The following is a 24,602-nucleotide window of genomic DNA, read 5'->3' on the forward strand; positions in this document are numbered from 1 at the left end:
GAACAATCATATCTGCTACTTTCCAAAGAAATTAAGTCTTTACTTTGTTACTTTGTACATGTTACTTTGCAGCTGTACAAAGAAATCCCTTTGTTTCTATTATCTAGGATAGATTTATGTTATTTGGGCAACTGTTTATAGACTTTGAGAAATTCCTATAGAAATTATTCCAGACATTTTCCTAAACAACATAGTGGAATCTGTTCAACTTTCCTTAAGTACAATGGTGCAGAATGAAGGTAGCTTAGCGATGCTTTCTGTCACCTATAATGTACAAGGGCATTTGCTCACATCAACGCCAGAGTCTTCCTTATATCTGGACATATATAGTAAGCAATTCCACCATGGTATTTGATAGCACAATCAAAAAGACAAAAATATTTCTAAGGTGCTGTTGAAATTGCACCTTAACTTCCAATTGCTGCTTTCCAGTTACGTAATTTGTGGAAAAGTCATATGATCTAATCATGGTTGATTTTGTGCCACCAGATGCTTGGACTAGCCAAATTAAATGGAAATGGTGCATTACATTTTCCATTTATTTAAAACTTGTAATGATAAGATTACAGTTCAGTATGAAGCTCTGAGTTTGAATCTCTGCACATCCATGAAGTTCACTGGCAGACTCTGGCCTATTTTTAGTCTACCTTATCCAGTGGGCTTATTGTAAGGAAAATAGGGATAGAAGAGAAATGTAATATAAGAACATGTTAAACACACTTATAGTCATTGATTTCAATGCATGTAAGTGCATCTAACTTTTCTTTGGATCACAGCCAAAATTTATCCTGTTAAAATGGGCTAATTTCTTTTTGAATACAGAGAATTTAATAACTTATTAAAGCATCTGTATATAAAATTTTGTTTCAAAGCATTTTGTATTGGAAATAATGCTCAGGAGTTGTATTTAAAATGTAAATAGAAGACTTGATTTTGCTTGAAAGATCAGTTTTTAGGCAAAATAAATTTCTGTCTTCTTTGGACCAAGAAACACATATAAACGTGTGTGAACTTATACATATGACAATATAGTGCCATTGTACAAAGTTGTTTCTTTATACCAATAATAAGAAATTATAAAGTGGAGCAAATTCTAGTGGGAACGAGAGGGGGATCGCGCGCAGGCGCTGGGGAAAAGGGCCGTTCGAACCGCGCGGCGGTTGGCCAGGCGGGCCGCTTTGCTAGCGCTCGACGGCGCGGGCTGAGGGTAGGAAAGCGCCGGTCGGCCTGGGCCCAGAGCGGCAGGGCTGCGGGTTCCGGGCGGCGGGCACTGCTGCGCCCCTGCAGGTTCGGCAGAGGACGGCCGAGCCGCGGCCGAGGCCCAGCGAGGGGGCGCTGCAGGCTGCCGCGTTACGGCCCCCGCGGGCGCTGGATTCGCGGGCGCTTCCCGGGTAGCGAAAGTGGAAGCGCGGGAGGCTGCCTCTCCGGCTTGCTCGGCGTACCTGCTGCTCTTGACTGGAGCCCGATTATCATGTCGTCGACTTCCCCTGCCGCGCCACACCATCCTGACGCGGCCGAACTGGCCGAACGCTTCACTGCCTTTGACTACTTGGTCTTCGCGGGCATGCTCTTGCTTTCTGCGGCGATTGGCATTTTCTACGCTTTCAGGGGAGTCTACAAAAGTGCCACCGACTTCATGATGGGCGGCCGCAACCTGACATTTGGGCCCGTTTCGTTGTCCCTCACCGCCAGCTTCATGTCGGCCGTAACAGTGCTGGGAACCCCAGCCGAGATCTACCGCTTTGGGATCTCCTTTGGTCTCTTCGCGTTCGCGTATATCTTCATGGTGGTGATCAGCGCTGAAGTGTTCGTGCCCGTGTACTACCGACTGGGCATCACGAGCACTTACGAGGTAGGGAGGGACGTTTGAGGTGAGCCTTCACAGCTGCCCATCTTCAAGGGCAATTAGATGAGCAGGGCTTTTCCACACACCTCTGGAGGGGTCGCCCCTGATGTTCCCTCAGGGCTAACAACCACCTGCCACTTCACACCCCTTTTGCTCTGCAAAATTCACTGCCTTGTGGCCTTATGCTATAGTAGCTATTTACCTAAAAACATTTCTAGGCTCTTGTCAGGACAAGCGCCTTCCCAGGGTGGCTTGCAACAATAACATTCCATATAATAAGAACCTAGAATACAATAATAACAGGAAAAAATCATAAAAAGCAAACATCAGTAAAAAGCCATCAGGTCTAGTCAGTGCTAAAAGCATACAACATGATAGTAACTAGGACAGCCCAGTAATGCATAACTGGGATGGTTTGAGTAAACAACCATTGATGAGATCTGAGTGAACCTCAATGGCAGTCTGGTTCAAAGGTATGTGGAAATGGCCCACTCTCGTGTACTTGCTCACCTAACTGCTCTTCAAAATGAGCAAGCAAGAAGGCCCTGTATTTGCTGACCTTACAATACAGGCACCAGGCAGGCTGATATGAGTGGCCCCAAGCATTTTCCACTTAAAAACTGCTCTTGGGGTCAGAAATACCTTCTTTTCAATCAAACTTACTTTCAAACCAATATTTTTACAGTGACAAGACAAATTGGGAAAATGCGTAAAGGGTTTAAGGTTGCAAGATCCCTGTGTTCTTATTTCCCTCAGTGACCAGCCGGAGACTTCCAGGAAACTCACAACCGCCTGAATGTGGGATTCCTCCATGATAGTTTGTTCCTTACATCTCTTATTCAGAAATATACTACATGGATAGGCTTGATAAATTTGTTCTCCATAGATTTGGCCTATTTATCTTTAAAACCAACTAAACCAGCAGTCACTGTTACATGTTATGGCAGTTAACCTGCCTGTTGAATTGAACCCAGAAACAAATTGAAAGCAAGGACAATTGGAACAGGATTGGTATAACTGGTAAACGAAGAGTACATCAAGAAGTAATCTTGGCTATCACATTTTCCAGTACTGGCAATTTCCAAACCCTTCAGGGGCATCCTTGTGTAGAGTGCACTGTAGTAATCTAAATGGGAAGTGATTAAGGGATGGATCACTCTGCTCAAATCAACCTCCCTCAGGAAAGGTTGCAAGTGGTGTACCATGCATAGCAAAGGCAATCTTGACTACAGCAGCTTACTGACCCTCCAGGAACATGACCTCAATCTTTTAGAGGGAGTAGATCATCCAAAACAAGGCAGGCTCTGTCCCACCTCCTGACTGGCCTGACTACTGACCACAGGTATATCTAATTTGTCTAGACTGAGCCTCATTTGTTAGGCTACATCCAAACAACTGTTAGAAAGAAACAGAGCTGGGTGTCATAAGCATAGCGATGAGACCCATCTCAAAACCTCCACATGATCTCCCCCAAAGCACCTTCATGTGCATGTTAAAAAGCATAGGGGACAAAATAAAGACCTGTGGGCCAAGGTCAAGGGCCAAACAATTCTTAAGCATAATCTTTTGGGAGTGTTCTGCCAGGTAGGACTGGAACCACTGTGAAACTGTCCCATAATCCTGTATTAGCTAAACACCTTGGAAATAGACAGTGGCCAATGGTATAAAATCCTCCTGGGATATCTGGTAGCTTTCATCTTCTTTATTTTAGATTATAAATCTTTACATTATGAGGACCTTTTCAAGATTATTTCCCTATAGAAATATACAAAAGCTTGTTTGTATTGTTTATACACATAGTGAACCCCTTCTAGATACTCAAACAGTCAATGCAGGATAAAACTACAGCATCCCTGACATGTAACTGTTCAGAATCTCCTTAAATGTTTACAGTGAAGGTGAGTCCACCACCTTCTGAAGCCTACTGTTTTACTGTTAACAACAATGACAGTTAGGAAATTTATCCTAATGTTTAGTCAAATTCTGTTACCCTGCATTTCTACTCATTGGTTCTTGTTCTGCTCTCTGGAGCAGTACAGAACAATCTATTCTTTTGAGGTAATATATCAACGAAAGAACCTTGTACCAATTTTTTCTTATTGCATGACTAGCTGTAAATTTTGTTTCTTAAACCCACAAGGTTTTCCAGTGGCGGAAGATACTGCTTTTCCAAAATTCTGCATCCATCTTACCATACCTGTTTTAACTTGTTCAGTTTCAGTGTCATACTGCAAGAATTGCTTGTAAAGCCATCCTAATAAATGATATTGCTGTAAAATCAACTTTTCAAATTCTGTCAGATCTCTTATGGCACCTATATCCCACTTCTAGAAGGTACCAAGTTTGGAAAAATTACACTATAACATTCTGGAATTAAATTGACCTTGGAGGATAGACACTATCAGACAGTGCTTTTGGAACTCTTGTCCAAAAGACTCAATATTCTCAGGTTTTACTCAAAACTCTTGTATGGTGTAGGAGGGAAAACCCCAACTATTGCGGCTATCTACATTGCCTTTTTTTCCTTCTACAACAGTATAATAGGTTCTTCACACACACAGGGATTGGCCACATTCACATGACATACTAAGCCACCCTGTGAATAAGCACACAGTTTGGGTAGTTTATGGAACAACTTACAGCAGTGTCCCCATAGATGATTAAATTCATGATTTGTTCTCCCTTTCCTTCCACTTTGAACCTTCAGCCAGTATCAGTGCTCTTCATGGCAGAATTCATCTCCCTGTCTCCATTCTGATTGCTATTCCTTTTCGTTCACAATCATGGGGACAGGCAGTTCAAGTGGAATGGGGACCGTATTATTTTTCCACCCCTGAAAATTGGATTTTGTATTTGTATTTTTATTATTTTTGTTGGTCCTTTATAAGTGTGCTCTTACGGCTGTTCAGTAATTGTAGTATTGCCCAACCAAATATTTTGGAGTGTTTTAGCTGTCAAAGGGAGCAAAGTGTAGTTGATAACATAGATGGAAATTAACAAAGCATACTTAGAGGTTAATTTGCATACAGTTGCCTGGCTCCAGTTGCCTAGTCCTCAATGGAAAAACACTGATAAAGGTGGGAAAATGGTGAAAGAAGGTGTACCAAAAACGGATGGGTATGACCAGTTACTGCAGTTACTGCAGTGCTCAATTTTCCCATCTGCTACTTCTCAGACATCAAATTTGTGCACATTTCCTCTCCCTTTACTTCCTAGACCATGTGCCATCTCATCTTGTCAAATTCCTTACGTACTACACTTGCTACTCCGTTTGACAAGGAAATTGACCTGGCAAGTGTACTCTTATAGGACAGTTGTAGGAACTTGACTGTGAAAGGCCATCACCACCATCAGCAACAGGAACAGCAATAAAAATTACACACACAGTCATGCAATTTTCTGTTGCTGAAAAATGAAGATGGGAAAGGTGACCCTAAAAACTGCCAACTTGGATATTGGTGGATGGGCTCTCACTGACAGCAGCAAGGTGAGATTGTGAAGAGCAGTTACTGAACCCACAATAAATAGAAGTTGCAGTATAGTAACAACATTGCTCTCAGAAGTGGAACAGGTGGGAACACTGGGTATCTTAGGTCAAGAGTATTGTGAAGATAGAGCAGAAATAAATACTAGAGGCATAACTACTCCTGAAAACAAAATATGTGGATTATATTTCTTTCCTATTCAAATTAGCAGGCCCACTGCCCCTGCTGAATTGAGTTTTTAAAAAATTGGAACATAAGTAACTGATCTTACAGCATTCCATTCAGTCTCAGTAACTGCACAAAGTTACATTCGTTCAGTCCAGTGTTGTGGATTTCACTCAGTAAGTGCCAGTAAATTCTCTAGAATTTGTTTACAAGTATGTATGCCTATGACTGCAGCCTTAAGCAGCATGTTCCTTTTTTAAATGTATCTATTAAATGTCTTAAGTTAGCTTGAATGTATACATGCACATTTAAAAAAATGTAACAATAGCTTTTCCCTTTTGCAGTATTTGGAGCTTCGATATAACAGACACATGCGTTTGATTGGAACAGTGATGTTTATGGCACTAACGGCAAGTAGAAAATGCTACACTGATCCTTAATCTTCTGTAATATTAAATACAGTGGTACCTTGGCTCATGAACACCTTGGTTCACAACCAAATCGGGTTGCGAACAAAAACTTCATGAAAATTTTGACTTGGGTTGTGAACTCCGCATTGAGTGGCGACCAAGATCACAGCCATTTCCCCACACTCAAGTGGGGAGATGGCCACAGTTGCAGTTACATTCGTGCAGGGAAGACGTGCATGATCATGGACACACTCCTGCAAGAAAGATGGGCACAATCTAGGCCATCTCCCCCTGCCCCAGCCGGCATGATTGCGGCCATCTCGCCCTCCCCCAGCACGCCCTGTTTGCATCCATCTCTCCCTCCCCCAGCGCACCCCATTTGTGCCTGTCTCTTCCTCCCCCAGTGTGCCTGCGATCGCGCCCATCTCTTACCCCCCCCAGCGCGCTGGGATGATGGGTGCATGCAGGGGTGACGGGCGCGATCTCGGTCGTGCTGGAGGGGTAGAGAGATGGCAGCCTTGTGCTCGGGGTGGGGGGGGGGGAGATGGCCGCGATCTTTGTTGTTCTTTGTCACTTTGCTTCACATTGTTTCTGATTAAAAAATAGTTACAGAACGGATTAACCTTATTTACATTGAACCTTATGGGGAAATTTAACTTGGCTCACAACCAATTTGGGTCACAACCAGAGTCCTGGAATGGATTAAGTTCATGAGCCAAGGTACCACTGTATGTTAAAATTACAATTTCATCATAGTGTTTGCTTATAAAATATTTAATATAAATGCCAAGACTGCCCATTGATTTTAATGATGGTCGGTAATCTGTCAGAATAACATATTGGTTTACTGTTTGACATCACATATTGTCAAGCCAAGGGTGGATTGTGTTAAAGCATGAAGAACAACTATAATGGATTTAAATTAATTTTTCAGTTTTGAAGTTCATGCAGTTCCTGAGCAAGCCTGAATGATAACTCCTTGCTAAAAACATGTTGGTTTTTAACTAAATAGAGGCTTTATGAAACCTAGATGTATACCCCCAAGCTTGGCTGTGTCTTTTTGCTTTTTGACTTTTAAGTATCTTAAAATAGCTGCTCTTTCATTTTAAAATTAATAGTGTAATGCAAATAATTCCAAGAGGAACCATTTATTTCACATGTATATTTTTTGTTCCACCTCTCCAGATATTATATACTGGAATTGTTATATATTCTCCATCACTTGCTTTGAATCAAGGTAATGTGAACATAGTTTTTAGCATGATTTTTAAAAAATCAAGGAAAAGATAGATAAATAATATGTCAGCCATGTACGTTGACTTTTGTAGATGGTTCATGTGTATGACATCTATTGTAGCTGTGTGAATTTTTTTTAGTTACAACTTCCATTCACATCCCCTGCTCAGCAGTGTGCTTAAGTAATATGACACTGAAATCTTTTTATACTTTTTATGGTTTAAGCATATTTCCTTGTTGAATTAATAATTCTTTTGATTTAGCTATTAATGAATTTTAGAAATGATTTACAAATCAATCCTGTGCATGTTTACTCAGATGTGCAATTGAAAGACTCACGGGAAACAAATGGAAGTATTCCGAAAAAAAGCATTTTTGAAGATGGTTTTTTCCCCTTGGAAAAATAGGAAAAAACTGGATTAGAAATTTTATTTCTAGAATGCTGAATGTATGATAATGTGTTCATATATTGCAACTTTGCTGTTACATCTTCAAAATGATGAATAGAAACTGTGTCATACAAGACTAGAGATGTAATCTTTCTTGAAATGTTGAAGGCATAGGAAAATGGCATATAATCTACACATAGCAATCCTATGGCTTCTTAGATGGTGTCTGAGGAACCAGAAGGTGCTGCAGATTTCCATCCTCAAGACTTTAGCCATAGCTACCACTTCAGGTATAGAAATCAGAGGCCTGATTTTTCTGCCATGCTCCTGCCCATACAGAGACTTCCTAACTTTAATGGTTATAATGGAGAATTGGGAGAATGCAAATGACTCCGTTCTTCTGCCCTGCCTAGCAAGTGCCAGAGGGCTTTGGATAGGGACCTCAAACCTCTTTCAAGCACCCATCCCTTAGAATTGTGTTCTTTAAGTTTTAGAGCAGGGGTGGGCAATTAATTTTCCTATGGGGCCACATGAGAAACTTTGACAGTTGTTAAGGGCCGGACCAATACACTTACAGCTCTGCTCAATATATATCTCTATAAAAACAGTAAATGAAACATTACAATGATACAATGAAAATGTGGAGCACAGAACAACACTATTTAATGAATATTCACAAAAACATTAACATTAACATTACATGAAAAGCAATACATTTAATTCAGTTTAGCAGATCCTTCAAAATAAAAGCAGTGCAGTTGTATTGCTTGCATCTATATTACAATGATATATATTTGCATTGACTTTTAATTTGCCAGTGACCTCATGCGGGCCAGTCAGGGTCAGCCATCAGGCCGGATGTGGCCCGCAGCCGTACAGTGCCCAGGTCTGTTTTAGAGGAATGGCCTGTGGCAATTAGACATTGTCTCTAGGTGATAGGTAGTTCATAATTTCAGGCCTGAGTTCAGAGACAGTACTCTGATCTCAGAACTAGCAGTCAGAATTCTGTTTCCTTCCGCAGCCAATAACTGCAGTGGCTACACTCTTGTGATCAGGAACTTGTCCTGATAGAGCAGGAAAAAGTTGTGTCAGGGGAGGCTGAAGCAGCCATAAATGAGATATCCTGAAGCTGCTCTAGCCCCATTTCCTCTCCCTCTGAAATGTCCTGCATTGGATGCCTGGAAGGAACCAAGTTAGCAGGTTTATGGGCATTCCAGTAGGATTTTTGAGCTGTAAGGAGTATGAAATGTGATTTTTGAGCTGTAAGGAGTATGAAATCTTGCATATGTTTCAGTTCCTCCCTGAATTTCCATTTTCTTCTCAACTCCTCCCATTGCTTTTGCTAAGGAAAATTGTACATTTTTACTAGGCTATACTTTGTTCAAAGGTTTTAATCTAAGATCAGTGTGTATAGGACTGCATCCTTTAAAGGCTTTTAGCCCTTTTGTAAAGTGGAAGAAAAGAGAAAAATAATCAGTTGAATGTTATTTCTTCCATTTAACCTTGGAAACATTTCAAATCTATATATACATTTTTCTTTCTTTTCTCAGTTACAGGATTTCAGTTATGGGGATCTGTCCTTGCAACAGGAATAGTCTGTACATTCTACTGTACGTTGGTATGTTTACAGCTTGTTATAATATGCATGTGTTCAATTAACAATTTAAAAGTTATCAGTGAGGAAATGTAATCATTTATTGTAGGTTGTTGTTGTTCGTCACGAAGTCGTGTCCAACCCATCGCGACCCCATGGACAACATTCCTCCAGGCCTTCCTGTCCTCCACCATCCCCCGGAGTCCACTCAAGCTCACACCAACTGCTTCAGTGACTTCATCTAACCACCTCATTCTCTGCCGTCCCCTTCTTCTTTTGCCATCTATTGTTCCCAGCATTAGAGTCTTCTCCATGGAGTCCTTCCTTCTCATTAGGTAGCCAAAGTATTTGAGTTTCGTCTTCAGGATCGGGCCTTCTAAAGAGCAGTCAGGGTTGATCTCTAGGACTGATCAGTTTGATCACCTTGCAGTCTAAGGGACTCGCAGGAGTCTCGTCCAGCACCACGATTCAGAGGCCTCAATTCTTCGGCGCTCAGCCTTCCTTATGGTCCAAATTTCACAGCCATGCATTGCAACTGGGAAAACCATAGCCTTGACTTTACGCACTTTTGTTGGCAGGGTGATGTCTCTGCTTTTTAGTATGCTATCTAGATTTGCCATAGCTTTCCTCCCCAGCAGCAAGCGTCTTTTAATTACTTGGCTGCAGTCCCCGTCTGCGGTGATCTTGGAGCCCAGGAAAATAAAATCTGTCACTACCTCCATTTCCTTTCCCATCCAGTGTGATTGCTTTGCTTTCAGAAATGAACCTGGAATGTAATCTAGATTGTTTCACCTTCATATGGTTTGGTTTAAATGAAAGAAGAACTGCAATAGCTGAGCTTATCTACTGTTAAGTTTTCTTACTGTAATTCAAATGAAAGTTAATTTTACTTTCTTTTAACTTTCTTTTTTGAAGACAAATTCATATGTATATGATCCATGACAATTCTTTTATTATTAGATGTACGACTGGGGCAGAATCCAACATAGCACATATGCCTCCACCCTTGTGCCCCACTTACTCTATTGCCCAAGTCTGGTTCCACCTATTACACTGTACAAGTGGAACCCACTGCTTGCAAAACAAAGATTTGTGGATTCCTAGTGGAAGTCCTGAAATGAGCAAAAACACTCATTTCTCTATTGGAATGCATTGGTGTAGCCCCCTCATGAGGCTCCACTGATCTGACCCAGTGCAGAAGCAAGTGTTTTCAGTCATTTTAGGTTGCCATTCTATGAATGGTGGAGACTGCTTGTGGATGGGAATTAGTGAAGGTGTAAGCATTCTGTTGAACTTCCCCATTGCTTGAGGGAAGGCACAGGAACAGCTATTATATAGAAATAGAATCAAATGCATGTGATTAAATTGTGTGCATATTTATATAGGTGGAATGGATCTTTTACTGTACTCTGTATCTGTTTTTTCCAAGTAGGGTGGCCTAAAGGCAGTAGTCTGGACAGATGTTTTCCAGTTTGTACTGATGATAAGTGGGTTTATAGCTGTGATTGCACGAACTGTGGTAATTAAAGGAGGATTTGGTCCTATTATAGATGATGCTCGCCATGGAGGGAGACTACATATGTGGGAGTAAGTGTCTTTTTACTTCAGAAGCAGTATCTTAAAGGTTTTGAAAAATTTGAGTTTCAGAGGAAGATACTTCTTTGATAAAACCTGTTTAAGTCTGTCTCTACATGTTTAGAACAGCAAATTAATAATTAAGCAAATATACATTTAATATCAGTTCGCTGGATCCATTCTTAAAGAAAAACAGCATATAGTGTGCCTAAAAACAAATGAGTCTGAGTTCTAACAACACTATTTCTGTGGATTGTATGCAATTAAAAATCCATGGAATAAAAGAGTTTTCTTTTTCTTGTCAATATTTGTATAGGTAGTTTATAGTTTTTCATAAAGTAAACATGAAATTTGCAACTATTTTTAAACACTAGTATTCACTCTGTTGTATCTGTAGGTTGTTCTGTCCTCTGGATGACATTTTTTCTTGTTAACAGATAGTATTATTATATTATATTTATACCCCACCTTTCCTCTTTTTGCAAGGAACCAATGCAGATACAGTTCTCTAATAATAATGACACCCAGGAGGAAGAGCTTTTACCTTGTGCAGGCTGTCTGCCTCAGTGACAGAAGATAAGGTTATTTGAGGCTCCTCTTAAAGGCAGACTCAAGTGACCTGTCCAAGTTTAAAAATGTCTTTCCTCTTAACAAGTTAGCTAGTTGAGTTAGGGAGGGGAGTTTCCACTATGCACTGCCTCTGAGCATGAGTAGCTTTTTCTTCTCCCTGAAGCCAGCTTCAGGTGCAGGAAGGAAGTACTCCTCCCACCTCTCTGCAGGAACATTAGCAGTAATTCCAGTGTACCAAGGAACTGTACAGCAACCTAATTCTTTGCTGCTGTCACCACATCTGGTTTATTGTTTTATTGGTTGTTGTTTTATTGGTTATATTGTGTTTATTTCCTCCTGTTCTATTTATATGGTTGTATTTATATTGTATTTTAATCCTATTATGTTTTATGGTTTTGGTTGTTATTGTTATTTATTTTATTTGTATTTTTATATTGCTCTGTGAGCTGCCCAGAGAGCTTCTGGCTATGGGGCAGCATACAGATGCAACAAACAAACAAACAAACATCAAGATGTGGTATGGTTAGCCCAGTGAGCTTTCAGTGCAGGCAATATGTTGACAAGTGCAAATAGGTTCTGTAGAAGAACTTAAAGAATTATTCATTCAGGTTTCTACTAAGATTCCTACGTTTAATTTTCTTGTATTATTTGATCAAGTAGTCAGGGAAGAATGGAGCAATCTGGCCACACAGAGTCCACTAAATCTAGTTCAAAAGTTTTACACTATTAAAATGCTGCATTACATTAAGAGAAAAAAGTCCAGTTAGTAACTGTTGTTGTGCTAGCACTGATTTTTGAGATATATTTACTTGATGCCAACACTACCCTGCTTTCTTACCTTAGCAATAGGCACACTGAAGCTGTCTGAGCGTTTGAGTGCCTCAGTTAATTGGGCACTTAATTTTCTGCTTGCCAGGGCAGTGGCCCTATGGATTAATAACTTCTACTAAATCTAATCTATGATGCATGGACTATAGAAATTCTCACTAGGGCCTCTCGCTTCTATATCTGTTGTCATCATGAGTGCCTGTTTCAGAACATAGCATGTTAGTCTTTTTTCTAGACCCTCATGATATTTTCAGATATTAAGCAGGTTGGGAATTGATCTTGGTGGGGTGTGTTGGAAAGAAATGTTAAAAATTATTTGATATATTTTGTCTCTTTCACTTAGCCTTAATCCAAGCCCTCTACAAAGGCATACAGTCTGGACAGTCATTATTGGTGGCACTTTCACTTGGCTTGGTATATATGGAGTAAATCAGTCTCAAGTTCAGCGATACCTTGCTTGCAAATCACTACTTCATGCAAAACTGTAAGTCTACCTTTTGTAAATTGATGCAAAATTGTAAGTCCACTCTTATTTCCAGTCCAGAAATTCTCATATGAAACAGTTGATGTGTATTTGAGCTACAGGTGCTAAATATCTGTATTTGTTCCCTGTTGGGAATGAAATGGACAGTTATTCTTGGTGGACGTTACAAGGTCAGGCAGATGTAGACTTGTCAAGTGAGAAAGGGTCTTGACCATAATTCTCAGATATTGAAATGGAAGTAGTGGAGGGGCTTATCTCAAGGGCACCCTCCCAAGCTGTTCAGGTGGATGCTGAAAATAGATTTACAGATTCAAGGAAGGCATGTGGGAGAAGAATTCCTATGGCCAGCTAAACCTGGCACACTCTTGACCCCATGATGTGACATTAGAAGAAATGCGCTGATCAACTAGAGGGCTGTCGGACAAAGAAGAGGCTTGCCCTCCTCCAAAAAGAACATACCAGAGAATGGGGCTCCTTTTCTTTGTCCCAGCAGTGTAACCCAGAGGCAGACTGCCTTGGCCCATAAAGGCTTCACCAGTGGTCTACAACTTCCTTCTTCTGCTCCACACTTCCTCCTTGCAAGATCTGTGTGGTTGTACTGTGAACCATCTGTTGTTCCCCCCTTTGGGCAGCAGTTATCATGCAGGAGAAGTTAGTATCTGATACAGAGAGATTGGGTTGAGCCCCATAGCACTCAGCTCTTACATTCTCCCCTGAAGCATTTCTTTCCATAGAGATAGTATATTATTGAATCTCAAAAGTTTGGTCTTACTTGAATTTACATCTTTAACATAGAATTCTGGTTCTTGTTTCATGACCCAAGTTGCTGTCCTGCAATGACTTACTTGGGAATAAGCTCCATTGAATCAGTGGGGATTACTTTTGAGAAGTCATGTAAAGGATTGATCTGTAAGGACTATCTGGTATGAACCTTTGGGTATATAGTAACTTCTTGAAAATTTTGCATTTGTTGGCTTCCTACCTATTTCCCAGGCATCATCTGTAGCTGTTCCATCTTTTGTCATTTTACAATGTTAGTGCTCCTTTCACTGATCATCCGCTTGAGCAAATGGTTACATACTACAGGCCATAGCTCTATACAATTGGCTGAGCACAAATGGGAACAAATGCTTATAAGATTTATCAAATAGTCATGTTACTTGGTCATGGAGATTGTATTCCTTTTAGAAGTGATTCCTTAATTGTATTCCAATCTTCATGACCACCCATACCTGAAAATATTCTTAATAGGAACTATAGAATGGAGGTAACTTTATGTTGCTTTTTAGGCAAAGGTGTTGGTGTGTTCATATTTACCAGATTTCTGTATGTATTTGTTGCCTAGTGTACAAAGAATACAATGTGAGGCCTTAACATATAACATGGCAATATGAGTCAGCTTTCATGTAATATCAGAAAGAACAACGCTTCTTTAACTTTCTTTACAGCTCTCTTTATATGAATCTTGTGGGACTTTGGATAACTCTTTCTTCTGCAGTGATGTGTGGACTCTCAATGTATTCTGTGTACAAGAACTGTGACCCATGGACATCCAAATATGTGTTGGCACCAGATCAGGTTTAGCATTAATTATAGAGGAATCTGTATTTGACCTACAATTTTTTCATGTTACATGTAATATTTCATTTTCAGTAGGTATTTTTATAATTATAAATATTATAATGTTCATTTTATAATTAACACATTTTGATAGGAGCAAAGACATTATTTAATATGAAATAAAGGAAAGATATAAAAGTAGAAAAGAAGAAATGATCTCATTTATCATTTCCATTTTAGCCTCACAATAGTAAGTCTGTGAGGTAAGTTAAGCTGAGAATCAGTGACTGGCTCAAGAACCTGATCTTCTGAGTCCCAGTCTGAAACTAACTGCTCTACCACATTGGCTTAATGTTTAGTCTTTTCTGAGAAATTTATCTGATGCAGTGTAGCAGCCACGGTTAACAAAAACAGTTTCTCCTGTTTGCTAAAACCAGTTAAACATGTTAAACATGACATCATTTTCAGTATCTTCTGGAGGACCACATCTCTTCCCTCTTCTCCTGAGTTCCATTGAGAGATGTATCAAATTACCATGAACCCATAGATCTGATCTGCAACTTGGAGTCTGAGAATCAAGAGTGTCCTGTGGCACCCCCATTGATGTCTCAGGGTTCACAGAAGCCATCAGAAACTAGACCTGTGGGCAGAGCAAATAACCATCACCCTATTCTATCATAGAAATTTTTAGTTAATCATTTTAACATGTAGAAACTAGAACATATATTTCAATTTTTATTTAAATATATAAAAATGAATTTGATTTTGATGAATACATTTTTCAGTGGCAATGGAATTCTTTACATGCATAATCAGAAATTCAAAAGACTGTGGCTTTACCCTGATTTTTATGAGCTATGTAGGAAATTTTTTTAAAATATATAAATATACAAAGAACACAGTTGGATTTACAAATAGATCTCAGAGAGCAGAAGACTCTTCCATCCTTCTGGTATTAGTTTTGGATATGATGATTGCTATGGTACGCATAAACACTTCACTTCTAACTGTTTGAAGTTAGTCTTTTCAAATGAAGGATATGTTTTTAAAGGATAAAGCAAAATAAAAAAATTCTCAATTATGTGTTTTCTTTAGCTCATGCCATATTTGGTACTAGATATTTTGGGAGATTTTCCAGGAATTCCAGGACTTTTTGTGGCTGGGACCTACAGTGGGACATTAAGGTAAGTTTGAATCCTAGTGTGTTGGTCTAGATTCTGAAATGTAACTATGTGCATCCAGTCCATCTTCTGTTTTGCATGGCAGAGAAACCAAATCCCTGCTCTTTATAGCTAATATTTATTTTTTTAAAATAATGCAACATCAAATCATGCATTGACTTAGTTCATATACCTTTCTATTGTTTGTTGACATAGCTTTCCGTAATTCATGTATAGGTTATCTAATTTATTGTAATTATATTATGCCACTAAAAGAAGTAGGGAATAAAATTGGGAGTATCCAGTACTGAGTGTCTTCTGCTGTTTCTCAACAGCTGGGTTTACACAACATAGTATCTCACAGTCAGGGTTGAGTATGGGATGAGTGGGTTGACACTTAACTGTAGAGTGAAACCTTGAAATCAAGAGTACTACTCCCAGACCCCACTACACAGAGCTGCAACTTCACTGGCATGACTATGGTCTTGTGAAAAAAAACCTATTCACAAACATACCCCAGAGACCTCAGATAATAGCAAATTATTTAACTCTTTCAAAGTACACAGGCACTTGGAACAGAAATCTTAAATGTAACATCTCAAAATCATGAACCAAAAACATAGAAGATGTTTTTGTTAAGGGGAACTTTAGCTATAAGACACTATCACTCAGGGAAGTGTCTTCCCCATTCATTGCCACTTGTTTAGGATTGCTAATACAGATGGCCAATTTATCAAATAGTACATTAACCACTTGATAACATGCCCAGCCTTCAGTACATGTTAGAATCCATGGCAGGGGAAAAACCCCTTCTGGTTTTGTTTGGTACAAACAAGGAAATTTGTGGTGAAAAACTTGGTTATCTGCATTAGGCCATTATGTCTGTTGCTGCTCACATCAGCTTTGTTTCCCCCATTGCCTCAGTGTTTAAATATTTTGAAGTCTTAGTCAATATGGATAATTCAGAATATTTTAATTTTGTATTTCTTAGCACAGTCTCCTCCAGCATTAATGCATTAGCTGCTGTAACTGTAGAAGATTTTATTAAACCTAATTTTGAAGTTACTGAATCAAGATTGTCATGGATTTCCATGGGAATGAGTAAGTTTGTATGTGATACTTTCTATGTTTAAAGAAAAGTTCTGCACCTAGGAAAAATAAACCAAATGCATCGTTACAAGATGGGGGATACTTGGCTCAAAAATACTGCAAGTGAGAAGGATCTTGAAATTGAGTCCTGTACTGATAAGGGGGTTGGACCCCAGGGCCCTCTGGCTCCTTTCAGCTCTACTATTCTATAATTCCAAAGAGAAGCCCAGCCATCTGTTACGACAGCACAAGCTACAGAAACTAACAGAAAGTCCTTGTTAACATTTGCTTTCTCCAACAGCAGAATCTGTTGGTCATGTAGTCCTGTCTCCATCCAGATATTAGAATTCTGAAATAAGATGTTTCTCTGACTAGAGACAGGGATTAGCCAGATGTCCAGGTTCAGACACAATTCTAAACACAGGGCCAGAGTGTTCTTGTTTTGTTTAGTTGCTTATTTATGCTTCCTTTTTCATAATCCACAAGTTAAAATCACTGTGAGTTGCTGTGATATGTGAAGTAGGGCATTATGAGCAGCCAAAGAAATAAGTATTAAGCTGTTCAATCACAATCATATAAACTCTGTATACATTTATCCATTTAGATCTATTGTTTGGTGCAGTATGCCTTTTCATGGCTGCAGTGGCATCTGTTATGGGTGCTTTATTACAGGTAAGTGCCTAATGACTATTCAGATCAGCCTAAAATGAGTTGTTTTGTGTATACTTCCAGAAAATAAATGTTAATACTCATTATGCTGGTGGCACTGCACAAGGCTCCTGCCAGTCTTGAGGTTACTGATGCTTCTATTACTGTGGCCAAATGAGGAGAGACCACAGCTGGCAATCCAGTTAAAGCTAGTAAAAGCCCTCTCAAGCCACTGCAGCCACTTGGGATGGCAGTGCCAGGTCTAGGAATAGCTTCAGACTACTGCTATCTTTATTACTGTATAACTTTATCTATGGAGTTTCAGTAGCATTTCAAATTAGAGAGCATAGATTCCATGTTGCTTCTCTTTCCTGAAGGCCTTCAGGTCAGATAATATTGAGATCACTCCTGGTTCTCCTAGCTGCCTCCCAATTGTGACTACCTTAGGTACAGAAAGAGAGCCAAAGGGATCATTTAGCCCTTGAGTGCAAAGGTCCTTAACCTTTTTGAGCACAGGGCATCTTTGGAAAGTGTCATGGAAACAGTCACAAAATGCTCGATATTGGGCCTAATTACAAAATTCATAGACAGCAAGCCAATTAATTTTCAGGCATTTCTTCTAAATAAACCATTTAAAAATTTTTAGATTCTTCCAACTTTATACTAGGTCCCGGTATTATAAAAGAGTTATTTCCCTCTATCCACTTTCTCTGTATCATGCATGATTATATAAAACATTATCATGTCCCTTTTTATTTGCCAATTTTCTACATGTTGTAGAACATTTTCTCCCCTGAAGTTGTATTATAGGGGAGTTACTCCTCCCCCTGATTATCTTGGTTGTCCCTTTCTCCATCCTATTTAGCTCTACAATATTTTGAACTGTAGCAACTAGAACTATCCACAGAATTCAATGCACAGTTGTAGCGCATATTTGTATAAACACATTACTATTTGAGCAGTATTATTTTGGTTCCTTTCCTGTTGATCCCTAGGATGATACTGTCCTTATTCAAGGCTCAATAAAAGTTTTCAGTGAATTATTTATCATTACTGAACAGACTTGGTTCTGCACAAGTGGGGAATATGCCTTAGTTTTGCACAGCAAAGCCTTCAAGCAAACTTACACAACTGTCAGAGTTAGACACATTGTGCCCATCCAATCTAAGTGAAGAGATGCTTGAACAAAGAGCTGTAAAAGAGCTATAAAAATTAAACCATGGTTTCTCCCTCTAATATCTATGAAGCCTGTCTTAGTTTGATGAAAGGAGCTACCCACTGCAAGATGCCCTCCATCCATTGGAGGGAATGAATATTTATGGTAAGTCCAATGATCTCTTTTTCTTCCTGCATTTACAATACTGTGTTATGGGTTTTTTTCTCCCACAGGCTGCACTCAGTGTATTTGGAATCATTGGTGGACCTCTTTTAGGAATATTTTCCTTGGGCATCCTTTTGCCTTTTGCAAATGCTAAAGTAAGTACTTATCATGCATCTTACTGTTGCTAAATGGACTGATTCAGTCCGCAGGTTACTTTCAACTAGATAGAAAGAAGTCTTGCCCTGTTTACTGCTGAATAGGCTTAAAATGGTAATAATCACATTGGTCTTGCCCATCTTGACTTTGACCCTGTTCACAGGTGGAATGTGGCCTCCCAAATCTTTCTCATTTAGCAAATTGGCCTTGGACTAAAAGAGCTTCCCACTCTTGATAAAAGAATTACTGACTTCTAGTGAAATGGAGATGAAAGCTGTAATATTGATTAATTTTCAATGGCACACTAGGCAAAACAAACATTGTATAAATTCCCTACTGGTTGGAGGGAATGGAATCCTCAGAATGAAAACCCTCTTTAGGTGCTATAAAATCATCTACTTCAGCTAGTAGATTCCACCCTGAATAGCTAAAAACGCAATCCTACTAGAATGCCTGTAAGCCCCTGAAGGTTTATGGACAGTCAATGCAAAATGGGGGGAATGGCAGGGGTGATCTTTGATTTCTCCAGTTCTGCATTTTCACTAGTTTGCTGTTTTTGGCTGTCTAGTAATGACATTGCAGAAAGAAAAAGAAGGAGACTGGAGTAACTTCAGGATTCCTCATATTCTGACCACCCGTCTCCTCCTCTCCCTGCCCCATGAACTGCCTCTTTCCTCCCACTCCCTGAAGTTGCTTTTCCAACCTCGGAGAACATCACCATGGTTCTTTCCATGTCACCTCTGAGCAAACAAGGAAGGGGAGCCATAGTTCCATCTACCAGATCTGCAGTCAGAGTGCAGTCTGTGAATTCAGAGTTGGGGATCCAGACTATCCTGTGGCCCCTTGACAATGTCTAGGGGCCATAGGATTGTTTCCTATATATGGTATTATTATGTTCTTTATACCACCTACACCAGTGGTGGCAAACCTATGGCATGCGTGCCACAGTGGACAAGCAGAGCCCTCTCTGTTAGCACACAAGCCAAGTCACCCCAGCATTTCCCCAGCAGCCATGCATCAGATAACAATGCACATAGGGGCCATGCACATGCTCTGAAAGGAGTAGTGGCACTAGGTGATGATGTCACTAGCCGCAACTCATTAGCTGCGACTCGTCTGAGCTTTTGCATGGCTGGTCAGTGCGCTGCCAAGGATATAACTACATTTGCTTGGACTGGCTGTGAGGTGTATTTTCTAAACTAAAACCTCAGTTTTCAGTTTTATTGCAGTCTTGTTCACCATCACTGACCTACACCAATGAAGGGTTTTGGGAGACTTGAAAGCTTGCAAAATTTTTGTGGCATTTTGATCAATCCTATTAAAAGCATTGCCAAACTGGATTTTGGAATTTTTCCCGTGTCATGAAGCAATGTTACTATCTTGTTTTTGAAATAACTTGGTAACCAGTATTCATTTCCTTTTGCAAATTAGAGGCAAAGGGCATTCTGTGTGTTAATGATTTGTCTCTTTTGTTACTGTTACCTTTACACTGAATATAACTTCCTGCTCTGCAGGGTGCATTTTCAGGTCTTCTTTGTGGATTTTTTTGTGTAATGTGGATTGGAATTGGTTCTCAGAAGTACCCTCCCCCTCCTCACAGAACATTACCATTACCTCTTTCAACTGAAGGTTGTTTAAGACCCAACGTCACTATACCTACAGAAGTCACTACTACTATGCTTCCTCCAAGGTATGCACACCAAAACAGTGATATGTTAAATATAGCTGAATAATTTGTTGTATTTTAAGAATTACATTACTATATACTTCTTTTTACATTGATATTTTAGTATGCTATTATTGGTTGCTTTGTACTTCTTTTTGGAAGGCATAATGCAAATATTAAGGGTGCTAGACATTGTTTAGAAAGCTATTGGAAAATTTATATTCTGAACTCTGGTCTTGGAGAAGTGTGCTAGTCAATTTGATTAGATTTAGTTACAAATTTTTTTTAATTGAGCAGTTTCTCTATACTACACATAATGTCTATATTTTGGTCTAAACATACTACTATATAGCCCAGGCTACACATCATCCCCCTTCATGGATCACTGCCTTGTCGTGGTGAAGGGGCTTGTGTAGCTCAATGAAGCTATGAGCTATGCTGTGCAGGGCCACTCAAGACAGGTCATAGCAGAATGCTCTGACAAAACGTGATTCACTGGAGAAGGAAATGGCAACCCACTCCAGTATCTTTGCCATGAAAACCCCATGGACACTACCAAAAGGCAAAAAGATATGACACCAGAAGGTGAGCCCCTCAGGTTGGAAGGTGTCCAATATGCTACTGGGGAAGAGCACAGGGCTAGTACTAGTAGCGCCAGAAAGAATGAAGCGACTGGGTCAAAACCGAAAGGACACTCAGTTGCAGATGTATCTGGTGATGAAAGGAGAGTCTGATGCTGTAAAGATCTATACTCCATAGGAACCTGGAATGTAAGATCCATGAATCAAGGCAAGCTGGATGTGGTCAAACAAGAGATGACAAGACTGAACATCGACATCTTAGGAATCAGTGAACTAAAATGGACAGGAATGGGTGAATTTAATTCAGATGACCATCAGGTATACTACTGTGGGCAAGAATCCCTCAGAAGAAATGGAGTAGCCTTCATAGTCAATAGAAGAGTAGGAAGAGCAGTACTGGGATACAATCTTCAAAATGACAGAATGATCTCAGTTCGAATCCAAGGCAAACCATTCAACATTACAGTAGTCCAAGTCTATGCCCCAACCACTGGTGCTGAAGAGACTGAAGTTGACTGGTTCTATGAAGGCCTACAACACCTTCTAGAATTAACACCAAAAAAGTGATAGCAATCACTCTTTTCCAACAACCCAAGAGACGACTCTACACATGGACATCACCAGACGGTCAGCACAAAAATCAGATTGACTATGTGCCAAAGATGAGAAGCTGTATAGTCAGTAAAAACAAGACCAGGAGCTGACTGTGGCTCAGATCATGAGCTTCTTGTTGCAAAATTTAGGCTTAAATTGAAGAAAGTAGGGAAAAGCACTAGGCCACTCATGTATGACCTAAATCATATTCATGATGAATATACAGTAGAGGTGACAAATAGATTTAAGGTATTAGATCTGATAGACAGAGCGCCTGAAGAACTATGGACGGAGGTTCGCAACATTGTACAAGAGGTAACAACTAAAATCATCCCAAAGAAAAAGAAATGCAAGAAAGCAAAATGGCTGTCTGAGGAAGCTTTACAAATATCTGAGGAAAGAAGGGAAGCGAAAGGCAAGGGAGAAAGAGAAAGATACACCAAATGAATTCAGAATTCCAGAGCAAAGCTAAAAGAGATAAGAATGCCTTCTTAAATAAACAGTTGTCCATGGGGTCTGAGGAATGTTGTCCATGGGGTCACGGTGGGTCCGACATGACTTCGCAACTAACAACAACAACAACAACAACAACATATCATCAGGAGAATCCCATCTTTCTACTCTGCTTATTTATTAATTTCTCTTTATAGTATTTAGAATTTTATATGCCCTGTAAGCATGGGTTGGAAGAGTTCTTCTAAAAACTCAGTTGTGGATCAGTTTCAAGATCCACAGTCAGTAGGTAGAGTTCAGAATCTGCCATTTTATTCATTTATTTAAACTGCCACATAACCAAATTTTTCTGGGTGATATAAAACTAAATTAAAAACAAAAGGGGCCTCCAACACTTTCAGGCCAATGGATATGTTCAAAATTTTCAGAAATTGTTACAGGCACAGTCAAAAGTGGCTACTGTGCACAAAACACCAATTTCACAGAGGTAAACTGAGAGAACATAAAATTATTAACAAGCCCAAGAACCTGAATTCAAAGCAGATGTGGGGCCTGAACCTCCTGTTCTATTTCAACAAAACACACATTTCACTAAAGGGAAGCCCTTTAGTGATTTCTCCAAATCATCTCTAAATAAATTGCATTAAATTCATTTACTTCCCCAAATTTTAATAGAACACATTTCCTCCAAGTCAGTTCCTATTCAATTAATATTTAACCACCTGTGTCAGCCAAGGTGCTCCCTACATTATGATCATTCTTGCACTTTCTCTCTCCTACCTCACATAAACAACCATATACAGGTGCACACCTGTATATGGTCATGATCCTATGCATATGCATGTCTGGGGACTGGTGTGTCAGGATCACCAATCCCCAGACATGCACTGACCCTGCTCTCATTAGTCCTTGGAGCAATTTTGGCGCAATCTTACTTCTGAGTAGAGAGTACTCTGTCCATTCTATTCTTCTCTCAGCCCCAGAACTGAAAGGAAGAAAAATGTTTTCAGATCCAAAGGGTAGAAAGGACTTTCTCTATCTTACCCCTTAGTTATCCCTCAGGCTTGATTGCTTCTTTCCTCTTGGTTGCCAACCTGTATTTCTGTACTGTTTCCTATGCATTCAGTGGAGAGCTTACCTGGGAAGGGGCTTGCAGGGAGACAGAAAGAGCAGGACAGGGTGCCAGAGGAGAAAGGAAGCCAAACAAAAACAAAAACAAAAACCCCAAAACAAAAACAAAACAGGCTGCAGGGGAACCAGAGAAGCTAGAGGCTGGGCCAGCAGAAGAAAAGTCCTTTCCAGGGGCCTTACGATGGCAGCTGTAATAATTTTAAGTTAGAATGTTTTTAAACTGGTTTGTGGGTATCATTAAAGTTTAATTTTAAGAAAATATAACCTTTTTTCCAGATCACCCATTCAAGACTACTGGTACTCATTGTCCTATTTGTACTTCAGCATGTTAGGAACCTTGATCACCTTTATTGTGGGATCAGTTATAAGCATACTAACAGGTAACTTTTCCTAGTGTTTACTTAAGTATAGCAAATCATGTCTAGAGTTCATCCTTAAATGTAAGTTTTCAATGAGCAGTTGCATCCATACTAAGTGATCTGTAAACAAATCATATCAGTCCTGTCCTGTACAGATAGCTGGTCCGGATCCAGGTACAGCTGTGAACAACTCATCACAACCAACAAGTAGCATATCCAGCTAGGCATGCTTATCTCCATTTACATCAAAAAATACATTCAACGCTTCAGCAGGTCCTGATGAGGCCTACAGTGGATAATTGGACTATTATTGGAGTGACTGGGATGATATTGCATAGTTCCCTTGTGCTGAAACTTCTAGCATGTTAAAGACTAGCAACATTATTGTAGAATTTGGCAGATTTTACATCTGCCAAACAACAAATAACCTGTTCATATTACATGACAGATCAATGAGTAGTTACAGAGCAATCTTTGAATCTCATCTGTGGATTCTGGCCCTGATGAAATGCTAGGAGAATGCCTTTCCAAAGGAGAATAAGCACAGAGTTATACATTTAAAAATTGCATAATGAATTGTTAATGAATTGCATTGTCTGAGATCATACTGTTAATCAAACTGTTTTCTAGGAGGATTAAACCAAGAGGTGGACCGCAGACTTCTGTTTGGCAAAGAGGACTTTATGGACAACTTTATGAAATTAAAAGCCAAGTGTGTAAGTATAGTTTTATAAGTCCACTTCAGGTGTCTTTGCTCAAGAAAATCTTGGCCGCTCATCTGAATATCCTGTATGTATTTCTAGAGCCTTTTGTTTCTTTAAACTCTGTACATAAACTCGGATTCTGTGCAAGAAGTATGCATGAGCTAATAAAACATACTAATTTGTGTTCAGAGTTGATCACTTGTTAATTTAGCAACCCTCTCCTTTGCACAACACAGATGATGGCAGTGAATGGGTAGGCATAATCCAACAAGAACCATAATGTGCAGCTGTAAGTGCTGTGTGCAGTTTTTGTATGCGCCACTATACTTTTTTTGCATGTATAAGATCTAATCTAGAATGTTATCCAGGCAAAGCTGTTTCCATGTGCAGATCACACTACTGGATCAGAGCAAGACTATACATTTTGCCAAATTCCAGCACAGCTTTTCCATATATTTCAGTCAACTTACCTTCACATTGACAAAGGGAACACAAATAAGCCCATTTGATGCTTCATTTTCTTATACTTACGAAATTATGTTTACAGACAATGCTGTATGAAACGGATCATCCAACACAGAAAGTGGAACCTGAATAA

General features: G+C 39.7%; 1 protein-coding gene across 1 annotated transcript; it reads left to right on the forward strand.

The window, feature by feature from the left end:
- The first annotated feature begins 1,471 nt into the window (after positions 1 to 1,471).
- On the forward strand, positions 1,472 to 24,602 carry LOC123036165 (sodium-coupled monocarboxylate transporter 1-like). The gene is made up of 15 exons (XM_044455183.1): positions 1,472 to 1,852; positions 5,841 to 5,906; positions 7,092 to 7,143; positions 9,082 to 9,149; positions 10,558 to 10,712; positions 12,442 to 12,582; positions 14,031 to 14,160; positions 15,238 to 15,326; positions 16,294 to 16,403; positions 16,996 to 17,063; positions 18,429 to 18,515; positions 20,031 to 20,206; positions 23,218 to 23,321; positions 23,931 to 24,016; positions 24,552 to 24,602. The coding sequence occupies exons 1-15, from the start codon at positions 1,472 to 1,474 to the stop codon at positions 24,600 to 24,602; spliced, it is 1,764 nt and encodes a 587-aa protein (XP_044311118.1).

The sequence above is a fragment of the Varanus komodoensis genome, unplaced genomic scaffold, assembly GCF_004798865.1.
Source record: "Varanus komodoensis strain SLA01 unplaced genomic scaffold, ASM479886v1 scaffold8, whole genome shotgun sequence".
Classification (NCBI taxonomy): domain Eukaryota; kingdom Metazoa; phylum Chordata; class Lepidosauria; order Squamata; family Varanidae; genus Varanus; species Varanus komodoensis.

What these genes read in the sequence shown, in the direction of transcription:
- LOC123036165 (XM_044455183.1), top strand. Translation starts at nt 1,472, where the DNA reads ATGTCGTCGACTTCCCCTGCCGCGCCACACCATCCTGACGCGGCCGAA. An exon ending in GGGAGACTACATATGTGGGA is followed by an intron (nt 10,713 to 12,441) that starts GTAAGTGTCTTT and finishes TCTTTCACTTAG; the next exon opens with CCTTAATCCAAGCCCTCTAC. An exon ending in ATGTGTTGGCACCAGATCAG is followed by an intron (nt 14,161 to 15,237) that starts GTTTAGCATTAA and finishes TGTTTTCTTTAG; the next exon opens with CTCATGCCATATTTGGTACT.